Below are 19,086 nucleotides of genomic sequence, written 5' to 3'. Positions count from 1 at the left end.
CTTTTGTGGCTTTTTTTAGATTGTTAGCTCTTTGGGGATAGGGAACCATTGATTTACTTATTGAGCTAGGCAAACGGCTTTATGTACTACCTTTTGTTGAAATGTGGTATATTAGTTTCTCAGTATCTGCAGGTTCAGTACCCACAAATTTGAATATCTGTGGATTTGTATCCTGTAGCCCACCTGTAGCCCTCATGAGAAACTATGAGAAACCTGTAGCCCTCCGAACCCAACCAAGCACAGCTCTGGTCAGGTTCAGAGGTTTTTCGGTGCCCAAATCCACAGATTCCAACATATGTTGATTTTTGGTATCCACAGGAATTCCAGGAATTGGAGAAATAAATAAATAAGCCAAACTCCTACCTCTTTCTCCACAGTTTTCTTTTTAAAAGAGAGACTCTTCATTTTTTTCTTCAGTTCAATAACTGTCTCCCTTTTCTGGGAACATTCAGCAAGTCTCTTGTGATCTGTGTCCTATTAAACACGGTGATATAACATATATAGTATCTGTGAGTGCCTATTAATTTTTTAAAAAATCAATGCTTTATTTGCAATAAAAGCTGGATTTCTAATCATTATGGCTATAGAGCAATAATTTCTGCACAATGTGTCATATTTGGAGTGTATCATGAGAAAAGTGCTAGCTTTCTGTAGCAAACTCCTGTGAACTCAAATTAGCTAGCTGCAGAGGAGGCTGTTCACTGAGCCTCCATAAGTCACCACTCTGGCCTTGCCTCCTTCCTGTCAGGAAGCAACACCCACATCAGTGGCTCATGTAGATACACCGCATGGTGAGGGTCCCTAAGATTTGTGAACATTTTCGTGCACTAAAAATTAACCCACAGGAGTGTAAGGGTGAAGTCACGCCCAGGTGGTACTTGGACACTGCCTAAGATGGTTGGGAGAAAAGCTGTGCGGCGTGGGCCATGATGTGAGGCCATTCCGATGTCTACCCAGCTGTGATGTCACTGCTTGGTGCACAAGTCTGAGGAGACTTCAACAGCAGCACAGCCAGTTGCAGTTTCGTTGACTGGCTATAGCATCTAGCATGGGTAGGTTTAAAGTGCTGAGCTTCAGTGAAATTGAAAGACCTTTACTGCTCCCTTCTGACCTCCTTGGCATCCTGGATTTTCAGTGCGCATGAGATCCCCAGGGCTTGGAATAACTGGGGGGGATATGACCCACCCCTCATCCACCAATGCGTCCTTGCAAATGCCCCCATGTTACATGGCAAACACACGAAACATGCAACATGCAGCAACACTACTGCAACATGTAGTTCTCTCAGTTGTTTAGGGAAACCTCAACATTGTCCACCTACTCTCAAGGCTGTATATGTTTTCTGTGCAGTGAAAAATTGCACAAAGCAAAATAGGTAGAAATTTCTGTTGGAAAGAAGCTATGAGTAGGCTCATCATTTGAAGGCCCGGCTCCCTTTCTGCTTTCCATAGTGGCTTGCTTATTATTTGTTGCTGATTGCAAGTAACAAATATTTATTGATTGATTTATTATATTAATTTAAGAGATTTATACCCCGCCTTTCTATCCCATGAGGACACTCAAGGCGGCTCACAATTAACATAATATACATATAAAAACATTAAAAACAATGAAACACAATAAAAGCCTGGATCCCAAATTAAAATCCATTCAAAACGTGCCATGCCCACTAGTGTTAGCATTAAAAGGCCGCCCTAAATAAAAAGGTCTTAAGCCCCCGCCAAAAGGACTCTAAAGAGGGAGTTGTTCTCAATTCCAGGGGGAGAGAGTTCCACAAATGGGGAGCCACCACCGAGAAGGCCCTCTTTCTTGCCACCATCCCCCTCACCTCCACCAGTGGCGGCACAGTCAGAAAGGCCCCCTCCGATGACCTGAGAGGACGGGTCGGATTATATGGAAATATTCTGAATTAGCATGTTTCTCACCCACAGTCAACATGAAAAATGTGTGAATTCCCATGCTGACTGCTGCCAATTGAAACAGACTACAGTAGTAGGATAAATGCAGGTAACACAGCAACCACCATACAAAACTATCAGTGGTAACGCTAACCCCATCATATTAATCAGTACCTCTATCTAGATGTACAACTTCCCTTACTTCCTATCTAGTGGCTACTAGTACTGGGAGAGTTGGCTCTTTTGAACTACTTTTAAGAACTAACATCATTCCACACAATCTCATATTGAAAGGGGTCCTCTTTTTCAGCATACTGTGATTCGTGTTCATGGCTTATTTGGCCTCCTTGTGTGACTAGTGAACTAGCAATGGTTTTGTTCCCTTCCTCATGTAGTGACTGAAAAACCCAACCAGATGCCAATGACAGTGCATTTTTTTCTACCTGTAATCAGGTGTATTGAACTGAAGTGCTATAGGATAAAGAACACCATGTCTCCTTTTCTAGTTATACCCATGAGGGACAAGAGAACACTCAATCAAGAAACATAAGTAGCATTGCCCCACTTTATATATTTGGCTAGAAATGATTTGTGAGCATCACTAAAATCCTGTTGTGCTGTCAAGTTCCATGCTAAACATGAGACTACCCTACATTTCTCTGCTTTCCTGGAGCACTTATTTCATGCTTTCCAGGGTTGGCAAAATGATAGCAAGATGTTGGAATGCCTCTAACAACTCAATCCTATTGGGCTTTAATGCTGGCAGAACATGTGTTCTGTCACATTAACTGTCTTACAGCTGTCATGAAATGTACTCAGGCATGCGCTGCCAGAACACTGATGGGACAGTGGCACTGTACACAGCAGTGACCTCATCATGACCCGCTGAGGCAGTTACGTTGGCCAGGGAGGCTGGCAGAACAGGGTAGGAGAAGGTGGGTGGGGAAGGGCAGAATGAGGCAGCAATGGGGAGAGGGTGGAATGGGAAGGCAAAGGGGACGGGGATGGGTGAATCAGCTCCAGGAAGGGGGTGGGTTTGGTGACAGCAGTGATGACCCTATAGTAGCCTCATTCCTGGACCTTGTCCTGCCGTCTGGGTCCATACCAAGTTGCACCGGCGATTTTGTTAGCCCAGGTCTGAGTAGATCCCTCCATGCTGTGGAGGCTTACCCCCAGGTAAGACTTGCCCCTTACCCAGAGGAGAACTCCATGACTTCCCCCTGCACAGTGTAGTCTATTCTTGAGTCACTGCATCGGTAGCAGGGGTGGGGGTAGGAATAATTGGATTGGGCTGTAAATGTAAAGACAGACACACACTTTCACAAAAATTAATTGCAAACCACTTATTATGAAAACAAAACAAAAAACTGTAGTGCCATCTTGAGGTACAGTATGTGGCATTTTTTATGTAAAGCTTAAATATAAAAGTGCAATGTTGATTCAGTACAGCAGTCATGGGTGATAGCACAGTCTTCTTGGCAATGCTAAATGAATATAGTCTCCCTCGCTTAAGCTTACAGTGCAGTCCTGTGTTTACTCAGATATGTCCCTTTGTGTTCAATGAGGCTTACTCCCAGGAAAGTGCATATAGGATTACAGCTTAACAGCCCAATCCTATCCTTTCCTCCACCATAGGACACAGCTGCACCAAAACAAGCTTCACTATACTACTGTGGGGAGGGGGGTGATATGGAGGCTTGAGAGAATTAAGGGAAAATACTTCCCCTTACCCTTCCATAAGTCCCTTGATCACCAATGGGTCTCCTCAGACCTGCATCAGCTTTCACTAGTGCAAGTCCAAGGAGACAAAGTGGTGTTGAGAGGCTCCAAAGGGGACTGCATCCAGTGCAAGTCACTCATGCCAGGTGCTACCCTCTCCTGATTCACCCTGATTCTCTCATTCCTCGCCCTGTTCTGCCCACCCAACTGACTTACCAACAAAGTTGGCAGACCTCTCCTCGCTGCTGCTGCGCGTGCGATCTTCTCTGCTGTCTCTGGCAGCCATGACCTGGAAGGGCCTGGCTACGCAGGCTTCCGTAACGGTGTTCATGATGCTGTAAACTGCAGTGTTTCTCAAACTGTGGGTCGGGACCACTAGGTGGGTCGCAAGCCCATTTCAGGTGGGTCCCCATTCATTTCAATATTTTATTTTCAATGTATTAGACTGCTATGTGACTGCATTTAGGGAAATGTTACAAATCTGTACTTTTAACAGGTTACTGTGTATATATTTTTAACAATGATAGTCACTCCTGGGTAAGTGTGGGTAGGATTTCAGCCTAGGATTGTTAAAAATTTTCCTGCTTGATGATGTCATTTCTGGTCCTGACAGATTCTCATTCTAAAAAGTGGGTCCTAACACTAAATGCTTGAGAACCACTGCTGTAAAGAGTGTTCCATTTCTGAAACATTGGTTCTACCAATGGTCATGCCGCATAGGATTAGGCTGTTAGTTACCTATGTAATGAGACAGGAAATTCCTGTCCCTGCTTTAGCCCAGTGGATAGAATCAAACCTCCTGTTAAATTCTAATTCAGCCATTTCACACTGGAGACTACCTTTGAAGTTATTTTGCTGTAGAATGGTGACTCTCAGGTTAGTAGCTGAGTGTCCTGGGAGAGCGAAAGGTTTTCCTACTGGTTTTTGAATGTTGCCTTGTTTCATGTCAGATTTGTATTCATTTTTTCTTTTGTGTACAGACTAATATGAAGATAGGAGAAGGGCATTGTTAGCAGATGCTAGCATATATCGCACTGGGAGATGAGAATGTGCATGAGCCCTTGATGTCATTCATGTCCATAATTATGCTGACTGAATGAATATAGGGGTATGGGGAATGGAGGCAGATCTGAGTTTGTTGCAAGGCCTGGTCCCTTTGTTTCTTATGTAGCCCACAGTTGCTAGTGAGTTGCTCTTTTCAAATTAGGGGGTTGTCTGACAGCAAGGACAACCTCTACCCAATCCTGTAAGAAGTGTCATTATCCAGGATGGCTATAATTCAACTATTCATCCTGGGCTTGAATTCATATAATTCAAGCCAAGCTATGAGCAGCCGCTTCTAGCAGCTCAGCAATTCAGAAATTCAGCAACGATGTCATGACATCATCACCAAATGTCTGTCCCCTTTTTGCGAAAAAGTTGCCAAACCCTGTGCTAGGGTATAATCTAAATTCCAGTGAACAGAACAGCAAGTGTTCTATTGACTGGAATGATTGTGACTCAGGCTGCATTCCTATACATACTTTCCTGGGTGTACACCCCATTGAACAAAATGGGGCAGACTTCTAAGTACATATGCATAGGATTGCACTGTTAAGTCCTAAACAATTTTCAAAGATAACTTAAATAGATCCTATCTCCTTATCCTTAGTAATAGGAGCAGAATACAAATCCCCTTGCACTTCAGTTATGGGAAGAGTTGCCACTATTTTCAGAAGCACTGGTATTTTATAATTATATTTTATATTTTTTTCATTTTCAGATGAATAGTCTATAAATATGATAATCTGAATCTAGTCAAAGTGTGACTTGGGTTAGAGAAGCCATAGTATAGTAATGTTCCAAGTGCTTGCCCTTCTATTTTCATGTTTTTTTTTTCCAGTAGCAGGCAGAGAATGATGAATTCATGTCATGTGTGAGTGTCATTGACCTAGGATTCAAAGTTTCAAAAAGTAACTTCAAAAATAGGAACTTTTTCTGTTCTAATAGTAACATACAAAGGCTCTGTCTACATAATAATGGTTGATGACCGTTAGAGGAAAGGGACTACAACAAAGACCGATTTGTTTTAGTGGCACAGATGAAAGAGCATTTATTTCAATCTTGTTGGAAATAAACAGTACAGTGTATATCAGGTGATTAGAAGTTCTGGGTGGCCATAGAACTCATGTTTTAGGCGTTATCAAGACCATTATTGAAAAGGACTGTTTTGCATTACCTGACAGGTCAGTAATCCTTCTGTAAGGGCCACAAGACTGCGGATTTTTGACAAGAGGTTAGATGCTTTCTGGACATAGGGAGCGTTGAAATGGTCTTCCTCAGTGTGGAGGCTTCTGAAGGATAAATCAGAATGCATGGATTTCATGTCCTGTTTGGACAGAGCAAACATTAAGGCCTGTTAGATTACAAAGAAAGAAACCTAAACACAAGCTGAACTGGAAAGTTTATCACAAAAGGAATTCAAAATGCATTGAGGAAAATATTATTATTATTATTATTATTATTATTATTATTTTAGTTGTCATTTTTTTTCAACAGCTCATCTTCTTTGGCTTTTGCTAAATGTTTTATTTTTTCCTTTTGAGGAAAATAGTATATCTGGGCAAAAATGATTAGTTTTACAATAATTTCAAGCAAAAGCTTCTGGAACCTTTTATAATTGATACATTCCACTTTTTGTGTCATGCCGATTGTACTCAAAACTCCTACGAGAATCAATGAACATTGCGCCAATCTTTCATTCACAGCCACAATCTGAAAATTCCACGGCCACAACTTGGAACAAAGATATAATCACGCTGTATCCAAGATATGTTAGCAACAGAGTTCTACTGCTATCGAAGTCAGATGAAATTTGTTGGGAAGACAGTGACACAGGCAAAGTTTCCTTCTCTTTCATCCTTTTTCTTGGGGGGGGGGGGGAGGCTGTCATTCTGCTGCCAACATCACTTAAAGCTCTGATAGGTTTCAGGGAAATTGGATCCTGCCATTTTTCTTTCCTCCACAGTATGTGAGGTAGGGTCATTTCCCTGTGTACTCTGGAGAAAAAGAACTTATATGATTCTGGTAGTGCTCAAGTCATTGCTGTCCACAGAGGCACAGCAAACAAAGTTTAAAAAGGAAAAAGCTTCCTGCAAAAACAAAGCTAAAATCCCCAATGGATATGTTAATTTAAAAATAAAATACAGGCTGCAATCCTATATACACTATCCTGGGAGTAAGCCCCACTGAATACAGTGGGGGATACTTCTGAATAAAACATGCACTGGCTTGCACTATAATACTTTTTAAAAGATTGAAAGTCATTCAATCTTTGTCAAACACAGTTTGTTTCATTACATTCTGCATGAAATTATGGATCAAATGCTGTATATCATGATAGTATTATTTGAAAATACCTAGATTTTAAAAAGTTCTGGCCAGTAGTTGTGTCACACACACCCTGTGCACATCACACCGTGTGGCCTACCCCACTAGTAACCCCTATGCTTTAGATCCCTCACACCCCACTAGCAACTCCACTGCTTTACATACAATCCACAGCCCACTGAAAGCACTGACACGGAACTATCTTGTAGACTGTGGTCCAAGCCTACAGAATGACAAATGCACGCAGTGCAAAACCAGGCATTGCCCTGCAATAAGCATAATGGAAAACTGACATACCAAAAGAAACCGTCCCAGAATGTGCATCTTCCACTCTATTATGTTTTCTTTCTTCCTCAACTCCTTCTGCTGCAATCCAATTTTATGCTTGAGTACTTGGATCATTTGATATTGCATCTGCTCCTATTAAGAAGACAGTACCAATTAAGGTTCCTGGTACATACAGTATATTGAATACAGTACAAAGGCTTATTAAGTTGTTCATACTCTTACTCTTCCGAGCAGGATAAGGAGGGCCCACTGTACTCATGGTTTAAAGAGCTAACCCAAAGTGTCACAAAAACCTGCTAACCTTTTTTTCCCCAAAGTATCTGAACTGAACTGGTACAGGGAGGGATTGTGGGCCCAATCCTATACAGTGTGCGCCAGCTCACCACTGGCACGCACTGTCGCAAATAGGCCATAAGACACATTTGCGGACCCTAGCACCGGTGGAGCACCAGTGCTAGCCCAGCAGCGGCTAGCGCTGGACTAGCACCAGGCAAGTACCAGAGCTCTGATGCTTGGCAGTCGCATGAACCACCAGGCAGAGGAGAGGTAGGTGGGGGCAGGAGGAGAGGTGGGGAGGAGGCTTCCGCGCAGGGGGAGGCAGGGAGGTGGGGAGGAGGCTTGCCAGGAGGAGGGAGCAGGGTGGGAGGGAGGCGGGACTAGTGGAGTAAAGCCTGGCAACACAGAGGCTAAAAATTCTATGCCAATGCTTGGGTTGACGTAGAATTGAGTAGCCCCATTGCGGGGCTACTCAGCTTACCCAGGGGAAGGGGACAAAAGTCTCCTTCTCTGGAGGAGCCACCGGCGCTGCCTGCTGAGCACGCAGGATGTAGCAACAGTCATTTTTGGTGCCGCTGCAGCCCTGGGCACCAGGAACACAAGATTGGGCTGTGTGTCTCTTCAGCAGTGAGAGAACAAGCACTAGCCAAAAGATGCCAATGCCAATTGCACAACAGAACTCTCCAATTCAAAATGGCCTGAAAAATTGAGAAATGTCTCCATTTCCAGAGTGCTCTGCTCAGGGGCAGAGCAGAAGCAACAGTGCCAAGGGAGCCCTGGAAGGTATGTAAGTCTGCCCCCAGCCCCTTCCGATACTAAGGGCCCAATCCTACCCACCTTTCCAGTGCTGATGCGACCATGCCAATGGATATACGCAAGTAAGGTAATGGGTTCCCTTACTTCAGGGCTGCATTATAGCTGCATCAGCACTGGAACGTTGGATAGGCTTGGGCCCTACCTTATGGAGCTCTTTTGGTGTTTAAATTGAGGGTTCCCTGTACTGGCTAGCTACTGTGGGTGACAGAGTGCTGGATAAGAGAAGCATAGGTTTTCCCTCATATGGTTATTTTTATGCAGCCATACTTCTAAAAGTACAACATTATTCTATGGTTTCAGGATAGTTTGTGATACCTTCAGTGACTGTGACTCTGTAATCTGGTCATACTGTTGTTTCCACCTGGCAGATTCCTGCTGTAGGAACTGATTTTGCAGCTTGCACTTCCCAACCTGCTGCTGAAGTTCACTGTTCTCCATCTTGAATGCGTAGATCTGCTGCTGAATTTTCTCTGTCTCCACCTGTTCATTCTCAGATTCTGCCTGCAAGTTTTTAATCTGAGCAACCAGTTTACTGTATCTGCAGCCCAGCTCCTCCCTTTCTACCAGCCTCTCGTCATTCTGCCTCTGCAATTCTGCCTGCAAGGACCCAAGGCGTTTCTCAATGTCATCCTTTGCTTCCTTCATTTTGCGTAGAGCTAACACGGTGTCACTGACTTCACACTCTAATTTTTGCTTGAGGTGGTTCAGTTCATGTATCTCTTGCTCTTTCCTGATCAGAATGCCGTCCAGTTCTGCACACCGATTCATGTATTTCTTCTTCTCTTCCACCTCAACTTGATGCTTTTCTTGAAGAATATCGCAATCAGCTTTTAGTTTTTCTAACTGCAGTATCAGAGTTGACTTCTCAGTTCCAACATCCCACAGATGATCTGTCATGCTGGCTAAAACATCACTTGTGTTCTTCAGGTACCTTTTTGCCTCATCCTTCTCCTCAATGACTTTGTTCTTCACTTCTATAAGGTCAGCAGTGTTTCTCTCCAGCTTCTTGATTGTGTCACTACCGTAATGCTGCTTGAGAATGTCCATTTCAAGCTGTTTAATCTTGGTCTTCAAGGAGACGTTGTCATAGTAAAGGTCCATTATTTGGGTTTGTTGCTTCTTCTGGTCTTGCACTAACCCCTTAATGACTTTGTTCAATCCCATATCTCCTTCCTGAGGCAACTTTTTCTCCATGTCTTTAACCTTCTTCTCCAAAAATATATTGTTATACTGAAGATCCAGAAAATGGGTGCACTGCTTCATCTGGTCCTGCTCTACAATGCTAATGGTTCTGTTGAAATCCATGTCACCTTCTTGAAGCCGCAGTTGTTTTGAACAAAACTCTAAGGCATTTCTGTCACTCAGTTTTAGGGATGGTTCATAAGGACTCAAGCACCTCCTTGTAGTATGGTATGGAAAAATACCTCTGTCACCCATGTCCCCTTGTCTGCATTTTTCAGCCACAGTGAATGGCTTCTCTGAAGGAAGATACAAAGAGTTCTCCTCAGTACTATTTTCTTTGGACACAATTTCAATCTATGGTAAAAAGAAAAAAGAAAAGTTCAAATCAGCAAACAATTCAGATGACAACTCATGACTGGAAAGCAATTGTTTATGAGATGTGCCTTCCATAACCAGAACACAGACAATTCCACTCATGTGGCATACTTACTCCTAAGCCTGCTATAGTTTAGCCCAGGGGTAGGCAAACCCTGACTGAGGAGCCATTTGTGGCCCTCAGGGGCCCCCAGTCCAGCGCACAGGGAGCCCGCAGTCTCCATGAGCCTCTGGCCCATCAGAGATTGTTGGAGCCCGCGCTGGCCCGTGAATGCCAGTCGCGACCACCAGATGTGAGCCGTGGGCCAAGTTAGAGCAAGGCCTTTTATAGTCTTCATGTGTTTTCTGCCTTTCCTTGGGCATTATTTTAACCTCTCCCTCCATTGTCTCTGAACAACTTATGTCTCCATGTGTTTCTGGCTTGGTCTGTATGTTTTTAGTGTGCAAGAGGTGTGTGGCAAACAGTCCATAGTTTTCATGCTGTAAGCCTGTATTATAGTTCTCATGTGTAAATAAGCTCAGTAAAATTCATTCATTCACATAAGTTCCATCTCTAATGTGTTCATTTATGTAAATTTTTTCACATTTGAAATGTAAACTACATAATTCATTTTTTTCCCTGACACAGTGTCAGAGGGATGATGGGGCCCTCCTGCCAATATGTTTACTCACCCCTGGTTTAACCTAATGAGGTTTGCCTCTGCTATGACTAAATTTCTAAGCCTTCAATAATTGCCTTTCACCTGGCTACCACCAAACTGTGTCCTACATCTTCACGTGTTCTTCAAAGACGGGAAACTATGTTTCCCATCTTCACATGTTCGATGAGGAATATAATAAGTTGTAAATAAAAAACGCGCTTACAGTTTGTGGTGGAGAAGTGCTATCAATCACTTTCTTTTTGTTGATACAATGCGCTAAGTTGCTCTTGAGGCGTTCTTTTAAGTGTCTGTTTGACTGCATCTGTGTGCGAATGTAATCTAGGTTTTCATCCAAAAGATCTGGAGAAACGGTGAGCCCACTATCTTGGAAATCTTTTGTTGTTGAATCAGTATGTTGTCCCATGTCCACCTGTCAAGAAAGGTGAAGTCAACGTTTGTTCACAAAACGGGAGCGAAAATATGCTTACTATCACAGGCTTAAAAAGTACAGGGCTTCAGCCCAAACAATTCAAGTTTATCCTGTTTTTCTCATCATAAAAATCTATCACCATGATAGAGTACTGGGCTTGAAGCTGTCAGATACAGGTTTTCTAGAACATTTTTAATTAAAAAGTTTTCCAATACCATTTGGAATCTGATTTAGCTAGTTTATTTGACTTATATGAAACAAAACTGAACATGTTGATCATGCTGTATGTTTATCTCAAAAGTGTTCGTAAAAGGCAAAAGTATTTGAACTAAAATATTTTATTAGGACAAAAATTCAGTTTGCCAGTAAAGCAGTAACACTTGCATGTTACCTTCACAAACACAAGTGAAATACAGTTGCATTAGAGTACAGAAGGACGTGAGTTAATGCATATTTGTTTGCTTGTTCTTGAAAAAGCTTTTGGGGGGGGATTCTGATTATGGTGGCAACACAAAAACGCACCTTAGACTATAATTTGAGAATCCAATTGCATTCTACTATTGTTCCACATGAATGCCAGGGGAGGTGTCCTTTCCCAATGGACTTTAGAATCATTGCTACCTATTTTTAAGCACAGGGCTATAGGAAATTTTACCTTATTTCCTTCATGGTTAGCAATTTTTTCAGTTGCATCTGAGTCACCCTGTTTAACAAACAAATCTTCATCAGCAAAACATATGTTTGTCTTCAATGAAGCGCCTGTAGGTTGAGTGAGGAAACTTGAAACTTCTTTGATGGGGGAGTCCCTCACAATACAGTCCAATAAAGACTCTCTCATGACCACCAACTTCTCTTCCTGGGTAGGCAAACCTGATGTATCCACCACTGATTCCTTGACTAGCATAGCTTGCTCAGTTAAGAGATTCCACGATGCTTTTTGACTGGTGTCTTTTTCCTTTTCACAGCCTTCCTTTGGCAAGTCCAGCATTCTGCAGTGTTGTACTAATTCACCTTGGGACAATAATTCTTCATTGGTTTTCCTCCTCTCAATAGCAAAAGAAGCGTCTTTGTTTACAGGGCAGGTTCCTAGAGTGTCCAGTGGTGACATTAGTTTCTCTGAAGCATCTTCAAAATCTGCACGTAATTTAAAAAAAAAAATACTGAGAAATATATCAGAGATAGCTTACAGAACTGATGAGATTTCTGAGGTCTGTAGAGTAACTAATGGCACAATCCTAAACTGGAGTTGAGTCGGTGGCCGTACCCCTGTGAAATCGGAGTGTCACAAACATGCTGTAAGGCACATTTGTGGCTAATCAGGAGTTAGCTGGGCTGATGTAAAGGTCTACACTGGCAGCACTGCATCCAAACCCTGCACCAGCCAGCACAGGTATGTTTGCACCTGGCAGTATGGGAGCTGAGAAAGAGTGGCAGGAGGGCATTTTGGAGGTGGGGAGGGGCATTTCTGAGCAAGAAGTGTGGAGGGACATTTCTGGAACAAGGGAAGGACTGGGCCTGGGAGAGTATGGAATTGGCTGTGGCATAAGTCATATCCTAACTCCCCCCTAAGCCTGGCTGGCATTACACCGGGCTTCCCAGATTTGCACAAGCTATATACCGTATTTTTCGCTCCATAAGACGCACTTTTTCCCCCCCAAAAAGTGGGGGGAAAAGTGCATGCATCTTATGGAGCGAATACTGCAAAAAAAAAAAAACCCCGCCCCCTGCCCGCTCTGCTCGGCTCCGCTTCCCAGGAAAGTGTGGGTGGGGTGGCAGTCTCACTGCGCAAGCCCATGTATCTACTCAGAAGTAAGTCTCAGAGTCACTGGGGCTCACTCCCAGGAAAGTGAGGGTGGGGTGGCAGTCTCACTGCCCAATCCTGTGCATGCCTACTCTGAAGTAAGTCCCATTAGAGTCAGGGGGGCTTACTCCCAGGAAAGCCTCTCTCCGCCCCCCAAGCCTGGAGCATCACATCCTCTCTCCCCCCCAAGCCTAGAGCATCACAGACTCTTCCCTCCCCCCAAGCCTAGAGCATCACAACTTCTCTGCAACACAAACACTTTCCCCCTCTCTTACACACACAGATGCTCTGCCTCCCCCCCCCCCACACACAGCAGGGGAGGGGCACTTTCACTCACCTCATCCAGCATCTGAATGTAAGCCCCCCCCCCATCACAAAGGAAAAACTGTCTCCTTGGTCAGAATGCCAGTGTTTGCTTATTGCACAAGCCCCAGGTAAGGCTCGGTTCTCACCATAAATCCAGAGGTTTGTTGTGTCTTGAGAATTCAAGTTGTGGTTGGACTTTGGAATCACGGAAGAACTGGCGAGGAGGTAGATGTGGTGTCAGCAGTGGCCCCTTTAAGGGTAAGGCCTGGCATCCAGCAGAGTGTGCTGCACAGCTGCAGCCACTGGAAGGCAATAGGACCCTCAGGGATATAAGGAGTACCAGAGGCAGAAAAGGTTTGTGGGTTTTGAAGGAGTGCAGGGGAGACTGACTGGGTTTATTGAATTTGGAATCTGACTGTGGATTATGACTGGACTTGATACCCTGATGGATTTGACTGACCTACCTGGAACCTGACCTTGGACTGTAATTTGGCTTATTGGCTCTGGACTCTGATTTGGTAACTCTGATTGATTGGACTGATTTACCTGGCATCTGTGGACTGGAACTGGACCCACTTTTGCTTGCTGCACTGGTGAGTTGCACAAGGGGGACTGATCAGCCTTAAGCGGGCACGAGGCCCAGTGGATTGGAATTTAGCAGAACATCATTGTAGCAGAAAGATAATGTGATCCCCTATTTGCGTGCACCTGCTTTTGTGAGCTTCATAAATTCTGACTCTAGCAATGATGAGTTCTTGGGGTTTCCAGAAAACTAGAGTACTCAAACCTTTAAGCCTCTCCATTTGTTAATGATAGTGATAATGGTTCTTAATGCCACTGTTGACTGCTGTTCACTTTACATGGTTCAAATGTTGTTCTGTTATAGTTTATTAAATATTTTATTACACTATTTGGTTCAGAATATTTTTTTCCTTGTTTTCCTCCTCTAAAAACAAGGTGCGTCTTATGGTCAGGTGCATCTTATGGAGCGAAAAATACAGTATACACATATCCCCTTACCCCGAAGAGATGTCCAGCATGCTGCTAAGGTGCAGCTTAAGATTGGCTTGGCAGACATTTCCCTGCTCACTGTTAAGCCTCCAAGCAGGTTGTAAGGGTTAAAAGCAGAAAGTGCAGATTGAAATCCCCAGTCCAGCCCCAATAGTGCCTCTAGCTAAATTGAGATTCCCAAGTTGCATTGAAATTAATGGGATTTCAGTTAGTCATAACTAACTTGTCTCACTGATTTCAATTATGTTTAACTCACATTCTTAAGATATCACCCTTAGTCTAGAACAGCCATTTTCAACCTTTTTCAGCTCACACACTGACAAGGCACTAACATTGTCAAGGTACACTCCCAGTTTTTTACTTACATTAAATTACTACATTACAATTAATTTTTAATAAATATAATTAATCAATTAAATCATTACATGACAAAGGGCACAATCCTAACCAGGTCTACTCAGAAGTAAGTCCTATTTTGTTCAATGGGGCTTACTCTCAGAAAAGTGTGGTTAGGATTGCAGCCAAAGACTCACAAGAAGTTTGAAGAGGAAAGTATATGTGCTTCTGGAAAGGATCTGGAAAATGTTGTTATTAAAGTATAATGCCAGAAAGTGTTGGCAAAGAGAGGTCAGACTGAGCACATAGTGGGGTGAGGGGCAATGAAGACACATGATTGAAAGAAGTGCAGGCTTCAGCTGGAGGGGGGGAGAATGTGAGGAAAGAGATTCTGGACCTTTGAAAGATGCAGAGGAGTGAAGAGGGACAGTAAGAGAGGTGCTAACTGCGACTATGAGATGGGGGGGGAATGTGCCTGTGGGAGGGAGTGGGGTGGGGAGAAGTGCCAATTGCCTGCTCCTGTATTTAAGAAAAAAGCCCAATCCTAGGCAATATGTCTACTCAGAAGTAAGCCCCACTATAGTCAATGGGGCTTACTCCCAGGTAAGCGTGGACAGGATTGTGGCCCAACGAGAGGATTGTGGCTCCTCTGAAAGGCAAAAGACAAGGCAGGGAGGGTCGCTTTGGGGAGTTGTAGGCAATTGTGGCACCAGGACCCTTTTAATCCGCCAGTTCTTGGGCTGGTGGCCTCAGCAGACGTGTGCTCCCTTCCGACCTGCTTGCCTGCTCCTGCCTCCCTCCTTCTCACTCACTCCACAGGAGTCTCTGGCTGCCCCATCAGCATGCGGGGTGGACTTGATACCCAATCCTAGGCATGTCTACTCAGAAGTAAGCCCCATAATATTCAACGGGGCTTACTCCCAGGCAAATGAGGATCCTCTCATTTGCAGCCTTCCTCTTGTTCCTCTGGCCCCACGGCACACCTGAGGTTGCCTCACGGTCTAGAATCACCACTCACTCCGCTTTTACAGAGAATCCAGAAAACATCAGTGCTAACCCATTCAGTAGCATAGCTAATGAACATGTAGCCCAGTGCCAAGCTCAAAATGTTGCCCCGGAAGTGACGGCACAACTGGAAGTGACGTCACGCCCGGGCAATTTTAAAAGTAAAAATTGGGAGGAACCCGCTTCCTCCCCCCAGCAGCTTGCTATGTACTTGCTCTGCTGCCTCCCCCTCATCAGTGGCATAGCTAAGGCATCTATCTGCTATCTGGGGTCAAAGAAGATTTGTAGCCCCCACCCCAGACAAAATCAAATTAAGTAAATAAATAAAAATTGCCCCTGATAGGTTCAAGACACTGTGCTGGGCTGAAGAGGGATGGTTATTCTCCCCTTGCTAAATATAAGAGGGGCACTACTTGAAAAATTGCCTTTTACCCATTTAGCAGGGGTAACTGTATTCTGATACATGGAAATGAGAGCTGACTCATATTAACACCTCATTGGTTTCATGCTGTATCATGATAACATGTCATTGCAACATGTCAATAACATGATAATATGTTACTGGCTCTCAGAACAATCAGTCTCAGGTCAGTTTTGAGTTAAAGAAATCTACTTTTTGTTCCATAAGGCAATTGTGTTTTCATTTTTGGCTTCATTGGCCGTAACTTTTGATAGAATACAGATATTCCAATGCAGTTTGTTTCATTGCATTCTGCATTAAATTACCTTTCCAATGATATACAGGTTGAGTCTCATTTTTTGTGTGAGTTCCGTTCCCATAACTCACATGGTCGGCAAAAAACACACTAAAGCAAATCCATTTAAAAAACAACGTTCCCTTGCTCCAGTGATTTAAAAACAGCCTTGCTGACCTTTGTGATGTAAGATAAGAGTCTTTAAGAAGACAAGCATCAGTCTCCTCCAAGTGCTTAGAAAGGTGCTTCACTCAGCCCCTCCCTTCACCAATGCAAAGTGATCACCTTTCTTTCACTTGCTCAGGGGGAAGGGAGGGGTTGCGAGGAGGATTGATGGATTGTCAGCCGGTTGCCCTCTCTCTCTCTCATTAATGAGGCTATTGTTACAAGACTGTTCAGTTTGTTTAACTGATTTTAAAGAAATGCATTTTTCCCCCTCTCCAGGGACCAGCACATTCATTATTTGCAGTGGCCATTCGTGTTGAGTCAAATCAGTGTATAAAAAATCAGTGTATAACAATGCTGGACCTGTATAACATGACACTATTATTCATAATACCAAGATTTTCACAAATTTGGTCAAGCTCAACTTGTTGTCCCCCTAAAGCTTGATGCCCAGTGCTATGTCACTGAACCCATTGTATTCTAGTTTTTCAGACCTGATTTGTGATTAACTTAGAGCACAATCCTAACCAACTTTCCAATTGCATTGCAAGGACAATGCAGCTCTGAGGTAAGGGAGCAAACATTCTCTTACCTTGAGGGGACCTCTGTGATTGCCAGCCAACTGCAGGATGCAGCTCATACCCCATTGGCACAGCTGTGTCAGTGCTAGAAAGTTGGTTAGTATTTGGGCCTTAGGCTACAATCCTATACACACTTACTTTGGAATGAGTCTCATTGAACTCAATGGCACCTACTTCTGAGTAGGCATGAATAGAACTGAACGGTTTTAAATGTTTAATGTAATTGTGGTGCCAGCCTGTCCAATGTGGTGATAAGACTCTCTATCATCCCTATTTGGAGCCACTATTTACTGGCACTTCAGTTAGACTTCTTCATATCCTACAGTCAAAATAGAAGATACCATATATATAATCTTCAAGTAGCTGTTCAAAAAGATGGTCTCCACTGTAAGGTGTGCAGTCCAACTCACATTTCTTCTTTGTATCCTGCACTTCATCCTGCAACCACAAAAAAGTAGGGATCTTTGCAACTGACTCTGTGCAACATTGGTCCTAAAGGCTCTATACTGATTGCCAGCTGATTTCAGGACACAATTCAGAGTGCTGGTTTTTATCTTTAAAGCCCACACACAGCTTGGGCCCTGAGTATCTGGAGAGTACCAACTCCCTTGTCACCTGAACTGTTCCAACTCTCTTTTGCAACTGCACCCATTTTCTGAGTTGCAGTGTGCTACTTCTAAGTAGGGGTGTTTCAACATGGAATTTTTTTTTGAAAATTTGTTGAATAAAAATGCAAAATATGGTGTTTTGTGTTGTATTCAAATACTATATTTCAATTCTCCCCTGGGGGCTGGGGATAAGAATAGGCCCTCAGTTTGGCTGTACTTGTTGTAAGAGGTGACTAAACAGTCACTGGGTAGATGGGACTCATTAGCCTGGGAAGGCAGCTCATCTGAGAGAAGGAAAACTCTGTTCCCAAACTGCCTTGTGGCTACATCCGGTTATGGAAAAGGCTTCAGGAGTCAACCTTGAGGCAAAATCTGGAGCCGGAGTCCCTGAGGCAGTTCGTGGCTGAACACAGTCACGTTCTGGCAACTCCTGCGACATGCTGGAACCAACCGTATTGACTTCTGCCTTTCCATTGGACCATTTCACTGATGTGGAGAGGGGGGATTTGCTGCATGGGAAACAGTCTATCCTCCATATCTACTTTACCCAGGCTTTGCGCAGTGGAGAGGACACTCTGCTCCAGAACCACCATTCAGAGCGCAATACCATAGTCTTCCAAGACTGAAGGATGCCAACAATATTTTAATTTTTTTATAAAAACAAGTACTGGTTTGGTCTGGAACGAGGGTCGCTGGTTGCGCCTGCGGAGCTGCACCTAAATTTGTGCCTAAGCTTGCTGGCATTGTAGCAGGGTGAGGTTTCAAGCTACCTGATGGTGCTTGCAGAGATGCACCTAAACTTGCTGGCTCTGGGGCATTCTTGCTGGCATGGCATGTGGCAGGGTGAGGGTGGTCTGTCTACAATCTTCCCCGGTACGGGTAAGGTCGAATTTTGCTCCTATAACACTGGCAAAGTAGCTCCTACATTTGCTTCCAACCTGAACTGGAAGTTGTGCTTTCTGTGACCATCCAGGCCTGTTCTTGCTGGCACGACGGAGGTGAGGAAAGCCTTCCGATTCAGGCCGAAACCAGAAGCTGCTCCTGCAGCCTGCACCCGCCAGTGAAATTGCACCCCAGCAGGCCTTGTGCCACCTGAGCTGATAGAAGTCATGTGGAAGAGGCCAAGAAATGGCCTATTGGCATGGCACAGGATGAAATTGGTGCTACTTAGCAATATACAAAAAAAATCACTTTATTTCATTTTATTGATGAAAATTGGCTTTGTTTTATTTTGAAAATATCAAAAACAACCCCCCCTTTCTAAGATTTATAGCCTAATCCTAACAGTGTCCACTTACCCAGGGTAAAGTTCCAGCAGCCTCTATGTGGCTTCATCCTTGTCTATGATATTGCTGGTGCAAATCCAAGCCGCCCCACGTTGGGCTTTCAGGCCTGGGAGGGGGGATAGGATGTGGTGATTGCTGAGGCCACTGTCCCCACCCCCCCCCAGGCCTGAACCACCCTTCACTGCCCTTTCCCATCCCGTTATGCCTCCCCTACACCTGTTACGTCCTTCCCCCACCTAGTGGACAGCCTCTCTGATCCAGCGGTGCAGGCCTCCAAGTGATGGCAGCAGGCTGGTGC

The 19,086-nt window shown here is 44.0% G+C and overlaps 1 protein-coding gene across 1 annotated transcript in view; it reads right to left on the bottom strand.

The window, feature by feature from the left end:
• CAGE1 (cancer antigen 1) overlaps positions 1-19,086 on the bottom strand; it is a 42,891-nt gene that overhangs the window by 19,031 nt on the left and 4,774 nt on the right. The window contains exons 3-9 of the mRNA XM_066625597.1: positions 17,236-17,332; positions 11,650-12,128; positions 10,788-10,994; positions 8,682-9,902; positions 7,284-7,406; positions 5,836-5,985; positions 364-474 (exon numbers count right to left, since the gene is read on the bottom strand). Of these exons, the coding sequence (XP_066481694.1) occupies positions 364-474; positions 5,836-5,985; positions 7,284-7,406; positions 8,682-9,902; positions 10,788-10,994; positions 11,650-12,128; positions 17,236-17,332 (2,388 nt within the window). The remainder of the gene's footprint in view (positions 1-363; positions 475-5,835; positions 5,986-7,283; positions 7,407-8,681; positions 9,903-10,787; positions 10,995-11,649; positions 12,129-17,235; positions 17,333-19,086) is intronic.

Source organism: Tiliqua scincoides, chromosome 4, assembly GCF_035046505.1.
Source record: "Tiliqua scincoides isolate rTilSci1 chromosome 4, rTilSci1.hap2, whole genome shotgun sequence".
Lineage (NCBI taxonomy): Eukaryota > Metazoa > Chordata > Lepidosauria > Squamata > Scincidae > Tiliqua > Tiliqua scincoides.
The sequence above is the reverse complement of the archived record's forward strand: the minus strand, read 5'-3'. Positions and strand labels throughout refer to the sequence as shown.